Source organism: Haematobia irritans, chromosome 3, assembly GCF_050003625.1.
Source record: "Haematobia irritans isolate KBUSLIRL chromosome 3, ASM5000362v1, whole genome shotgun sequence".
Lineage (NCBI taxonomy): Eukaryota > Metazoa > Arthropoda > Insecta > Diptera > Muscidae > Haematobia > Haematobia irritans.
Genome location: NC_134399.1, coordinates 63631876 through 63645759, shown reverse-complemented (window position 1 = coordinate 63645759; position 13884 = coordinate 63631876). Strand labels below are relative to the sequence as shown.

At 38.1% G+C, this 13884-nt stretch overlaps 1 protein-coding gene and 1 long non-coding RNA gene across 3 annotated transcripts in view; both read left to right on the top strand.

The window, feature by feature from the left end:
• Positions 1-10202, top strand: part of yl (Putative vitellogenin receptor yl) — a 39762-nt gene extending 29560 nt beyond the window's left edge. The window contains exons 9-12 of one of the 2 annotated variants that reach the window (XM_075301051.1): positions 3140-4198; positions 8658-9468; positions 9533-9748; positions 9820-10202. In XM_075301051.1, coding sequence (XP_075157166.1) covers positions 3140-4198; positions 8658-9468; positions 9533-9748; positions 9820-9964 — 2231 coding nt within the window. In that variant the 3' untranslated portion in view covers positions 9965-10202. Of the gene's footprint in view, positions 1-3139; positions 4199-8657; positions 9749-9819 lie in introns of both variants that reach the window. The other variant, XM_075301050.1, reaches the window with a different exon arrangement.
• Positions 10203-11412: 1210 nt separating this feature from the next.
• Positions 11413-11984, top strand: LOC142230406 (uncharacterized). Its single transcript, XR_012720677.1, has 2 exons — positions 11413-11746; positions 11806-11984. It is a non-coding gene; the product is annotated as an uncharacterized LOC142230406 (long non-coding RNA).
• Positions 11985-13884: the final 1900 nt, after the last annotated feature.

The following is a 13884-nucleotide window of genomic DNA, read 5'->3' as shown; positions in this document are numbered from 1 at the left end:
GTTGGACGCAACGTTACGGTGAATGGCGATCGCTATCGTTCGATGCTAACAAACTTTTTGTTGCCAAAAATGGAAGAACTGAACTTGGTTGACATGTGGTTTCAACAAGATGGCGCTACATGCCACACAGCTCGCGATTCTATGGCCATTTTGAGGGAAAACTTCGGAGAACAATTCATCTCAAGAAATGGACCGGTAAGTTGGCCACCAAGATCATGCGATTTGACGCCTTTAGACTATTTTTTGTGGGGCTACGTCAAGTCTAAAGTCTACAGAAATAAGCCAGCAACTATTCCAGCTTTGGAAGACAACATTTCCGAAGAAATTCGGGCTATTCCGGCCGAAATGCTCGAAAAAGTTGCCCAAAATTGGACTTTCCGAATGGACCACCTAAGACGCAGCCGCGGTCAACATTTAAATGAAATTATCTTCAAAAAGTAAATGTCATGGACCAATCTAACGTTTCAAATAAAGAACCGATGAGATTTTGCAAATTTTATGCGTTTTTTTTTAAAAAAAAGTTATCAAGCTCTTAACAAATCACCCTTTATATACGGCCGTAAGTTCGGCCAGGCCGAATCTTATGTACCCTCCACCATGGATTGCGTAGAAACTTCTGCGAAAGACTGTCATCCACAATCGAATTACTTGGGTTGTGGTATCTTAAAACTTCTTAACATAACACGGTACGTAGAGAGCCAGAATTGCAATATCGGGGTCGCTTATATGGGGGCTATACAGAATTATGAACTTGATATGGACCAATTTTTGTGTGATTGGGGATCGATTTATCTCAGGGCTATATATAACTATACACCGATATGGACCTAGTTAGGCATGGTTGTTAACGGCCATATACTAGCACAATGTACCAAATTTCAACTGACTCGGATGAAATTTGCTCCTCCAAGAGGCTCCCAACCCAAATCTCGGGATCGGTTTATATGGGGGCTATATATGATTATGGACTGATATGGACCACTTTTGGCATGGTTGTTAAATATCATATACTACCACCACGTACCAAATTTCAACCAGATCGGATGAATTTTGCTTCTCCAAAAGGCACCGGAGGTCAAATCTGGGGATCGGTTTATATGGGGGCTATATATAATTATGGACTGATATGAACCAATTCCTGCATTGTTGGTGGATACCATATACTAACATCCTGTACCAAATTTCAACCGAATCGGATGAATTTTGCTCTTCCAAGGGGCTCCGGAGGTCAAATCTGGGGATCGGTTTATATATAATTATTGACCGATTTCGACCAAGTTTTGCATGGGTGTTTGAGGCCATATATTAACACCACGTACCAAATTTCAACTGAATCAGATGAATTTTGGTCTTCCAAGAGGCTCCGGAGGTCAAATCTGGTGATCGGTTTATATGGGGGCTATATATAATTATGGACCGATGTGGACCAATTTTGGCATGCTTGTTATACTAACACCATCTACTAAATTTCAGCCGGATCGGATGAAATTTGCTTCTCTTAGAGGCTCCGCAAGTCAAATCGGGGGATCGGTTTATATGGGGGCTATACGTACTTATGGACCGATGTGGACCAATTTTTGCAAGGATGTTAGAGACCATATACTAATACCATGTACCAAATTTTAGCCGGATCGGATGAAATTTTCTTCTCTAAGAGCAATCGCAAGCCAAATTTGGGGGCCGTTTATATGGGGGCTATACGTAGGTTAGGTTAGGTTAAAGTGGCAGCCCGTTTAAGATTCAGGCTCACTTAGACTATTCAGTCCATTGTGATACCACATTAACTAAAAGTACCTATTACATATGGGCACTTCTAGTTTTAACCGTTAAACCTTCTCGATTATTCTGTTGAACCAACCAGATTGTTCCAAAAACATGAGCAGACTGCTTAAGTTAACGTTTTCCAGGTCCGCTAGTAATCTGAAGCTATATGCCCCTAAAATTTGATTACGCCTTACACAAAATGCAGGACACTCACACAAGAGGTGTTTTATTGATTCCTTTTCCTCCGCATCATGACAGCTCATACAATAGTCATTATACTTCGCACCAATAGTTTTTGCAAAATCGCCTATAAGGCAGCGACCCGTTATAGCAGATATCAGGGGTGATATCTGGCGTCTCGAGAGCACTAGCATATCTAGTGTGCGGTTTAAGTTTAAATGGGGCCATATTTGCCTTACAATTCTCCCACCGAACATTTGCCATCATGACAGCCTTCTCACGCAGTAAGAGCTTGCAGGTAGCCAGAGACACACCAACAGATTCTAGTTCCCCTGGAATTTGTAAGGTAGTTCCTAGCCTTGCTAGCTCATCTGCTTCGCAGTTCCCCGGTATGTTCCTGTGGCCAGGCACCCATATTAGGTGAATATTGTGCTGCTCAGCCATCTCATTGAGAGATTTGCGGCAGTCGATGGCCGTTTTCGAGTTGAGGAACACAGAGTCCAAGGATTTTATTGCAGGTTGACTGTCTGAGTATATATTAATGCCAATATTGCTTGGAGCATTACTTCTCAGCCAATTCACCACTTCTCTTATTGCTAATATTTCAGCCTGAAAAACACTACAGTGATCAGGTAATCTTTTCGCTATTCGAAGTTCCAGATCTTTAGAATATACTCCGAAACCCACTTGGCCATCCAATTTGGAGCCATCAGTGTAGAAATCTATATATCTTTTATTCCCCGGGGTCAGTGTACACCACGCCTCACTGTTTGGAATTAGAGTCTCAAACTTTTTGTCGAAAAGTGGACTCGCCAATGTGTAATCCACTACGTTAGGGGGCTATACGTAAAAGTGAACCGATATCACCCATTTGCAATACCATCCGACCTACATCAATAACAAGTACTTGTTTCAAGTCGATAGCTTGTTTCATTCGTAAGTTGGCGTGATTTCAACAGACGGACGGACGGACATGCTCAGAGCGACTCAGAATTTCACCACGACGCAGAATATAATATATACTTGATGGGGTCTTAGAGCAATATTTCGATGTGTTACAAAAGGAATGACAAAGTTAATATACCCCCAATCCTATGGTGGAGGGTATAAAAATATGAAAAAATCTATAAGAATTTTATTCCATTTTCTGTTTTTAATACACAACTGCTTTTTGTACATCCCATATTCAAACCAGGTATTCGCGAATGTCCTCCCGATATGCACAAATGTCTGCTGGGACAATGTATTGACCGCCGTCTGGTGTGTGATGGTAACAACGATTGTGGCGATACATCAGATGAAATGAACTGCGATATGATCAATGGGAAAAAACGTAAAATGGGTTGTAGTGACGAAAAAGTTCCCATGTACGAGTGTCCCAGTGATCCCAGTGTATGTCTGGATATGTCGGCCAAATGCAATGGTACATCTGAATGCCCACGTGGTGAAGATGAGAACGACTGTGGAAATATTTGCAGCATTTATGAATTCCATTGTAAGAAGAGTAAAGAGTGTATACGCACAGAATTCCGTTGTGATCATGAAAAAGATTGTGCTGATGGGTCCGATGAGGAAAATTGTGAACATCGCAGAGCCTGGAATGGTACAATTGGAACACAAGTTTCAAATGAAAGGGCATGTGGTCCGAAAATGTTCGATTGCAAAGATGGCCAGTGTGTGGATGAATCCAGAGTGTGCAATGGTTTCGAGGACTGTGAAACAGGGGCAGATGAAGGACCATTGTGTAAGACGGCTTGTGAACCCCAATCGGGCAAGCGAATGTGCCAAAACAAATGCCGACCTACACCTTCGGGAGCTGTTTGCTCTTGTTTTAGTGGTTACAAATTGGATTCGGACCATCGTACCTGTTTGGACATCAATGAATGTGAAGAATCCGATCCTTGTGCTCAGATATGTGAAAATACTTTGGGATCTTATAGATGTTCTTGTTATCCGGAATTCATGATGCGGCCCGATAAAACCTCCTGCAAATCCATTGAAAGTGAGAAATCTTTGTTTTTCTCCACCTATGATGAAGTTCGTAGTATGACAGAGCAACCGATTATTCTAAAAGTCGCCTGGAAGGCAAATGATTCTAAAATCACAGGATTCGATGTGAACATAAGAAAACGTAGGGGTTACTTCACCACTGACAATGAGAATATCCTCTATATGGTGGATGTGGATACGGGAGCTGTAAAGGAAGCCCTTCAAGTGGATATGCCTAGCAAAGTTGCTGTGGATTGGATAACGGGTAAGTGTACAGAAAAAATATAATTTTTACATAAACCAATGCCCTGTTTCTATAAATCGAAAGAAAAGTCACTCGAATGCGATTAATTTGGGTTCACTCAAATTTTAAAATTGTTTCTACTTTTCCGTGACAAATAAACAAAGATGAAGAGACTTGTCTTTCGAAATAGAGTAACCGAAGTCAATATTCTTTCGTTTGGAATACGAAGGAAAGCTTTCATTCGGTATACAGAAACAGGGCATAAATTCCCTATTGACTTCAAAAAAAAATTCTTTAGCCACAAATAAAAACGAATTCGCAGGTACCATAACAATATTTACCTGCACTGAGTTTCATTTGTTATTAGAGATTTTTAGGTTACCCCCAAAGAAATTTGTTGGTAGAAAAAGCAGAGAAGTCTGCTAAAACAGCAAAAAGTCTGCTGAAAAAGGGAAGCGATCATTGTTTGCTGAAATAGCAAAGACTTTCTGTTATTTTTTAAGCACACTAAAACATGTTTTAGCTTGACTGAAACAAATAAAAATATCAACATAGGGGCTACCGTAACACAATTAAAACAATATTTCATGAATATCTATAGTATTTGAACAAAAATCTGAATATTTATCAAATTGAAGCATAACAGCAAACAAACTGTTTGCTAATCACATTTAGTAGTTTGTAAGGACATTACAGTGCAAAAATTTACCTAAAATTAATTTTGGTTCTTAAATAAGCTTTGGATAAAAATGTATAACCTAAAAATTTTATAATTTGTTTTTCGTTAAACCCTGAAGTAAAAAACTATAACAGCAGACATCGATTGCTGTTTTCAACAGGCTTTTTTCCATTCGGATATTCCCTGCCTTATAACGACTGATACTTATCTTACCGCTTTAATTCCAATTCCATTCCACACTGAAAAAAAATATTTACCTAAATGTTAGGATGCGAAATTTACAAAATATTAAGGTCAAAAATATTGAAACTTTAGATTTAAGATAAAAACGCTTCAAATATAGGCTAAGACTTGTTTTGCGGATTTAGCGTCTTTGGATTAAAGTTTTTTTGGAATTAAGAAAACATTTTTTACTTTGAAGTATATGTTATAATTTGGATTTTTAAACTGGCATTTGATTGTTACTCATTTGTTATTAATAAACCGCGAAAAGAGAATGAAAATTTGATGATTTGATAGGGAAAGAGAAATGTTTGTTTCGAATTTATTTCGGCATAAGCCGGCTATCATACAAAACCTTTTTTCGGAAGGTTCAAGTGTGGTTCATTGATGGGTTTAATGAACTGCCTGAATTTATTCTGATAATTGGTTGATAGTTTTGCTGCAAGTAGAAGATGCTGATGAGGAATGTGGTAATTCCGAAACGTGCGTCCATCCAACCATCTTGCAGTCTATAGGGCTTTGCCCAAGTAAATTTGACAAACATTCTTTTCCTCTGTTGGTTAAGCTACACTTGTAGTTTAGTCAATGTATGGTTTTAAGCTGAAAAAAAAACAACAATGCTTAAAGAATAAAACCAACAATAACAAAATGAATGGAGAAATCTGTATCCTAATTTTAATTTTATTAGTCCTAGATTTAACGCCAGATAGGTCCCTAAAAAATTTCTTTATTTTAAAGAAGCCGTATCTTTGGCTCGGAATCAACACCAAAATCCTTAAGGAAAGGTCAAAATCTTAGGATCCAAGTAAACTTTTTTTGAGTGTATACATCATCTGACTGCCGACAGATTTATTCTAGTAACAGTTTATTTTATTGTTTAGAAGCTTACAAAATCATATTGATATATTACACTCAGAAATATTCGTGAACTTATTCGTGATGAAATTCAAACATGATAGCTTGCCTTACATTTGGATGGAGAACCACAAGTAGTGACAACCCGATATTTCAGGGTCACTTAGACTTAGATTCGGGAGACACCGTGGTGCAATGGTTAGCATGCCCGCCTTGCCTACACAAGGTCGTGGGTTCGATTCCTGCTACGACCGAACACCAAAAAGTTTTTCAGCGGTGGATTATCCCACCTCAGTAATGCTGGTGACATTTCTGAGGGTTTCAAAGCTTCTCTAAGTGGTTTCACTGGAATGTGGAACGCCGTTCGGACTCGGCTATAAAAAGGAGGTCCCTTGTCATTGAGCTTAACATGGAATCGGGCAGCACTCAGTGATAAGAGAGAAGTTCACCACTGTGGTATCACAATGGACTGAATAGTCTAAGTGAGCCTGATACATCGGGCTGCCACATAACCTAACCTAACCTAGACTTAGATTCAGTCCTTTGATACCACATTGGTGAACTTTCTCCTATCTCTGAGTGCTGCCCGATTCTAGGTTTAGCTCAAAGACAATTGCGGTGAAACCACTTAGAGAAGCTTTGAAACACTCAGAAATGTCAACAGCATTACTGAGAGGGAATAATAAACTGCTGAAAAATTTGTTGGTGTTCGATCGAAACTGGGATTGAATCCACGACCCTATGTATCCAAGGATGGCATGCTAACCATTTCACCACTGTGGCTACGAAAGAGAACTCCAGCATTTAAATCTTTTATTTTTTGTAGCAAAGGTTAACAATACCAGAAGTGAAGGCCAGATGTAAACGAAATCCAAGCCACACTGGTAGATAACTTGCACGTGAACTGAAGATATGGCGAGAACGGATGTAAAACATATCGAAAAACTGAAGTTATAAATCAATGCAAGTGTTCACCCATGCACAACAAAGTTGGCCACTTACCGAATTTTCTTCCGCTTTTCTCCGATGATAAGAAGCCTTACTAAATTGAGCAGTTTGTAAACTAACAAAAAGTTTAGGTTTACGTGTCAAAGAGATCTGCTGAAAATATTCACCTTCGATTGGCCACCAGAACTCTGCGCCGCCGATGGTAACGGCGTGAGCCCCCGTAACGACCTTTCGATAGCTCCCAATAAGTATTCATCGCCTGTGGGGTAAAAATAAGGAATCGAGAAGGATTGCTTAAAAAGGAGGTTTCTCACAATGGCCACCAAAATGTGCGGATCTCAATCTGCGGCATTTTGTAGGGGCAACTAAACAATACCCGAATGTCGGCACTTTACGGCTTGTGTTGGCTTCTTTGGTTTTTTGAAGGCTATAATTCGTGTCATAGAAATACAGCGTTTGCTATACCCGTTTCATTGGGTTTTTTTTTTTATTTCATGCAACTAGTTCCCTTCAAGAGCGATACAACGATTATAACGACCTTCCAATTTTTTGATACCATTTTTGTAGTACTCCTTAGGTTTTGCCTCAAAATAGGCCTCAGTTTCGGCGATCACCTCTTTATTGCAGCCAAATTTTTTCCCTGCGAGCATCCTTTTGATGTCTGAGAACAAGAAAAAATCGCTGGGGGCCAGATCTGGTGAATACGGTGGGTGGGGAAGCAATTCGAAGCCCAATTCATGAATTTTTGCCATCGTTCTCATTGACTTGTGGCACGGTGCGTTCTCTTGGTGGAAGAACACTTTTTTCTTCTTCATATGGGGCCGTTTTGCCGCGATTTCGACCTTCAAACGCTCCAATAACGCCATATAACAGTCACTGTTGATGGTTTTTCCCTTCTCAAGATAATCGATAAACATTTTTTTCCATGCGCGTTCCAAAAAACAGAGACCATTACTTTGCCAGCGGACTTTTGAGTCTTTCCACGCTTCGGAGACGGTTCACCGGTCGCTGTCCACTCAGCCAACTGTCGATTGGACTCAGGAGTGTAGTGATGGAGCCATGTTTCATCCATTGTCACATATCGACGGAAAAACTTGGGTGTATTACGAGTTAACAGCTGCAAACACCGCTCAGAATCATCAACACGTTGTTGTTTTTGGTCAAATGCGGGCTCGCGCGGCACCCATTTTGCACAGAGCTTCCGCATATCCAAATATTGATGAATGATATGACCAACACGTTCCTTTGATATCTTTAAGGCCTCTGCTATCTCGATCAATGTCATTTTCCGGTCATTCAAAATCATATTGTGGATTTTCTTGATGTTTTCGTCGGTAACCACCTCTTTCGGGCGTCCACTGCGTTCACCGTCCTCCGTGCTCATTTCACCACGCTTGAATTTTGCATACCTATCAATTATTGTTGATTTCCCTGGGGCAGAGTCGGGAAACTCATTATCAAGCCAAGTTTTTGCTTCCACCGTATTTTATCAAAACACGAAATTCCTTTTTTTCCATTTTTTTCACAATAACAAAAGTTGCTTCACAAAAGACGCTCTATCTCACAAACTAATTGACTTACAGACGTCAAATTTTGACACGAATCATTTGAAGGTTGGTACTATATAAAAATAATATGCATTTAATACTAGCGACGCCAACTATGTGTCAGACCGGGGACTTATCAGCCAACCTGTTATAATTTTTTTATCGTTAATATGAAAAAAACAGATGTTTTTTCCATAGACATACTTATGAGTAACTCTTCCCTTTTCAGATAATGTGTACGTCATAAGTCGTACGAGCCAATACCAAATCCAAGTTTGCTCATTTTCGGCAAAAATGTGTGGAGCTGTGGTTAAAGTTCAACCCAGACAAAATATAAAAACTTTAGCCGTAGATGCCTATAATCGTCGTCTATTCTTTGTGATAATGGAGGCAAAAGCTTTCGGAAATCATAAATCACGTATAGCCGCCACCAGTTTAGATGGAGGTGGTAAACGTGATTATCTCCTCACTAAAGATGCGGCTTTCATTACCACTTTGGCCTGTGATCCATATAAGAAGATGTTGTACTACACTGAATCAATGTCGAAAACACTACAAGCCATTAGCTATCGATCGGGATCGGAACGTGTTCCCACCACCCGCATACAAAAGGGAAATGTGATAATGCATCCCTCCGGCCTGACTTGGTATGAGAATCAAGTATTCATTGTGAATCTGGGAGCCAAAGAAGCTGTACGTTGCTTTTTGTATGGCTCCAAAGCTTGTAAGGCTTTCAATTTGAATATACTCAATGCCGAAGATATACTTGTGGATGGAGCCTCCCGCCAACCCATGGATAAGAATCCCTGTCTTATGGCCAAATGTCGGGGAATGTGTGTGCTTACGGAGTTCAGCTATGAATGTCTCTGCGGTGATTCCATAGTTAGTGAAAGTAAAGTTTGCGATTCCAGTAATGCTATAACATCGAGTGCTTTGCTTATACAACGACCGGCAGACGACTCAGGAAATGGGTCCTCCCATTTGGCTGCTTTTCTTACAGTTATTCTATTGCTGACCGCTGTTATAATTTGTGGCTTCGGGTATTATTATTATCGTCGCAAGGGTCAGGGTCAACGTGATTTCATTCGAAACCTGCAATTCCAGAATCCTCTATCATCGATACTGCCACAATCGAGGTCAGAAAAGACAGCCACAATGGATAGTGGACTCACCAGCCATACCAGTGGAAGTTCAACTGGCACCACAACCGCATCCTTCGATGTTGACCATGAGAAATTGTACTTTGGCTCAAAGATTCAAAACTTTTTGTCACGCGCCACGTCAAACAATAACACGGAAATTCACCTCGAAACGGCCAAGGTGAATTGGAAACAGAAATTGGTTTTTTAAATAATTAATTATTGTTTTCTGCCTTTTTCCCATTCCAACAGCCTCGTGAAGTACGCACCATGGTGTCGGAGGGACAATCGGATGCCCTCTTACCAAATATTTTGGTTGAAAACATCGACGACGATTTCAACTGAGGAATGGCAACTTATGACAATGATGCGAGAGCCGGCCATGTATCCCAGATAGAGCGTAGAATTGCCAGTGTTTTTTATTCCTAGCGTATTGTATTATAGTATTTATTGTATTCTAGTTTTGTTTTATGTAAATATACTTAATGCATGTATTCATTTTTATGTACTATTTTAATATTAATCTGTATTTTGTTCAAAGGTTTCTCCCATACACATTGTATATAATAATGTTAGTAAATTAAATATAATATTTATTCAGGGGTTGTATAAAATAAAATTATGTTAATAAGATATGCTCAAATTTCTTGCAAATGCCCTGGAGAACAACTCAGTAAGTAGTTGAAGTGCAGCTTTGCCAATTTGGCTTGTTTCCCGCTAGATCAGGCTTTGTTTAAAGTCATCTTGCGGATAAAAAAATCAAAAAACAATTTATAACACCTATGATCGATGATAATGTATTAATTTAATGCAACGCTGTAAATAGCGTAGATAAATTTAAAGATTTCACCTATGAGGACTATATCAGATTCTGGATTTATAAGAACCATTTTTGTTTGAGTTTTAGAGGAATCATTAACATCTCTTGTAAGTGTGCAGGAAAATTATAAAATAACGTCTTGATTTGAAATCTTAAATCTGTAGAAGTAACATCTTGAAATTTTACATTGAGTTTCAAGCAATTTTCATGATCAGTGCGCCTTCTACACCCTCAAGAAGTGAAGTCGGTCTATATGGAGGCATTAAATACCAAATGGACCGATAAAAACTTAATCCGTTACACGTTTTTGTGAGCCTACAATACCAGAATATTTACAATTTCAGGCAAACCAGATAAAAACTACGGTTTCTAGAAACCCAAGGAGCTAAATCGGGAGATCGTTCTTATGGGGGCTATACTAAAATATGGACAGATACTCACCGTTTTCGGCACACCTCTTTATGACCCCAAAATACCTCTAGATTTCCAATTTCAGGCAAATAGGATAAAAACTTCGGATTCTAGATGCCCAAGAAGTAAAATCGGGAAATCGGTCTATATGGGGGCTATACCAAAATATGGACCGATACTCACCATTTTCGGCACACCTCTTTATCGTCCTAAAATACCTCTAGATTTCCAATTTCAGACAAATTGGATAAAAACTTCGGTTTCTATAAGCCCAAGACCCCAAATCGGCAGTCGTTTTATATGGTGACCATACCAAAACATGGACCGATACTCACAATTTTATTTGTGGTCCTACAATAGCTCTAGATTTCCAATTTCAGGTAAATTGAATAAAAACTGCGGTTTCTATAAGCCCAAGAAGTAAAATCGGGAGATCGGTCTATATGGGGGCTATACCAAAATATGGACCGATACTCACCATTTTCGGCACACCTCTTTATCGTCCTAAAATACCTCTAGATTTCAAATTTCAGGCAAATTTGATAAAAAAATTTCTATAAGCCCAAGACCCCAAATCGGCAGGTCGGTTTATATGGAGACTATATCAAAACCTGGGGCCAAATCACCGCATTCGTCATCGAGTTCTGTTTCGTATAGAGAAACATTTCGATCGCATTAAATTTTTGGATCACCGCATTCGATCGTAATTTATTTTGTCTACTACTTTTTTTACATTGCTGTAAACATATGGTAATAAGAAATTGGAAGATAGAAGAATTTCAAAATAATTTTTTGTTATCAAATTATGTTATTTCTGAGATATTTATATTGTTTTTATGTTTTTTTTTTGTTTTCCTCGTCTTCGGATTCAGAGGATGAGTACAAAGTGGCATTAATAAGGAAAAATATTCGTGACAAAAGCAGTCCTTTAGCATAGCCTGAAGTAGAGTAAGTGATTCTATTTTGAAGTGAGTGCTTTTAACTAAATGTGTTTTTAACATCCATAGATTTAAAAGACGTTTTCATCTGTCAAAAGAAACTTTTAAATATGTTCTTGAAAAAATAAGTTTTTTTTGAAGCGGCTACTGAGCATTCCTCTCTTTGATCCGTTTCCCTAAATGCAAGTAATATTATATTTTCTTAAATGTATTTTGCCAAAATAGAATAATAATTACATTTTCACCAACTTTTTTCTTTTTGTTTACCTTTTTTCTGCTCAAAAATCACTACAAACTTCGTTTTCGATAGCATGCTACCTATCGTGTTCAACTTCGAGTAGAAACAATTCGATAACGACTGCGGTGATCCGCGTAAACTACACTACGATGACGAATCACTCGATTTCGACTGCGGTGATTTGGCCCCTGACCGATATAGCCCATATTCGAACTTGACCTGCCTGCAGACAAAACACGAGGTGGTGCAAAATTTCAGCATGATTGCTTCATTAATGAAGACTGTAGCGTGATTACAACAGACAGACAGATGGACATGGCTATATCGTTTTAGAATTTCTCCCTGATCAAGAATATATATACTTTATATAGTCGGAAATCGATATTTCGATGTGTTACAAACGGAATGACAAACTTATTATACCCCCGTCACCATTCTATGGTGGTGGGTATAAAAAGACGTCATTCGATTGGTAAACTTTGAAAAGATCACAGCTTTAAGATTTTTTCCTGACTTTGTTTTATGACCCTTTTAGCGATCTTGTAGCCTTTTTAACTTTCGATATGTTTCTATTGAAATATGGACAAATCTGCTTTTATCTAACCTTTGATGTCAGAATAAGGTTTTCAATATATTTCAAAGCTCAAGTTATACATCAACAATGAGTTCCGCCGCCAATAATTTGTTCGGGTCCTTATTATGTTATCTTATGTTATTATAATATTCACAAGTTATTCGTGCCTGGTACACACATGTATCGCTTTTGTGAGGTTTCACACTTAAGAGGTGTTCTGGACTACACTTTACACCGTCACAGACCTGAAAAATGTACACGAACATTTTTTCTGTGTGGGCCAAGTGTACAGCTATCGTATGCAAAGTTAAAAGATTTTTAACACAAATTAGGGCAGAAATTCGAAAAAGTTGTCTCACGTGTGAGCCAGAAAAACTAAATTTACGAGAGGTGTGAAGAATGTGTGCTGTGTGGTGTACAGTGCGGTGTGACACAGAACAGGCATGTATATCTCTAATATTTGTATGTACACTGAAAAAAAGCATGCCCGGTTCCAAAGATTTTGTCTTTAAAAATTTTGGTATTGATTCCGAGCCAAAAAGCGGTGCGGAATTGTGTCTTAAAAGTAAGGATACTTTTAAGACACAATTCTCTTTTAAATTTGAGTTTTGTGTACTTGCTTCAGGAAGCAAATTTTAATTCTTCGCTTTTCCAGCTTTTTTTCTTCATATGCTATCTAAGTCCTTTAAAAACGAGTTAACGACAACTATATTTTCTAAATTAAGACTCGACTTCCAGTAGAAATTATGCTATGTTTCAAGTAAAAAACGTATTTAAAATAAAGTGTTGAAAAACATGTCCTATATTTGATCGATTTTTTGCTTTGTAGTCAAGATGCAAAAAGACGAAAAATTTAAAGACAATTTCATTAAATTTAAAGAATTTTTCTGAATTGTTAAATTCAAGTTGACCTTAGCCCAAACATTTTTTCTTTCATGTTATGATACCCATTTTTAAGTGAAATCACTTAATTATAAGGACAATACGACTTCATTGAAAAGTTTATCGACTTTTGGACAAGGAAAAAAACTTTATATTGGAGAAATGCGTTTGCTATGCTAAGCTAAATTTGCATTCGTATTTTAAAGACATGAAATATTTGACCTCACGACAATATTTTTGTCAGTGTAGTAAACAAAATTTTGTGATAATTATCAAAATTTATCGGATACGCAAACAGAGCAAATATGACTTAAATAGTCTCACTAAAGTGTAGAAAAAGTCAGTAGTTAAACTAATGCCAAATTTAACTTATTTTTAATACAAATAGCTATATTTTATTATTTTTTTCGAAATTTTACTTATCCAAAGTATGTCTCTTTATGAACTAAATTAT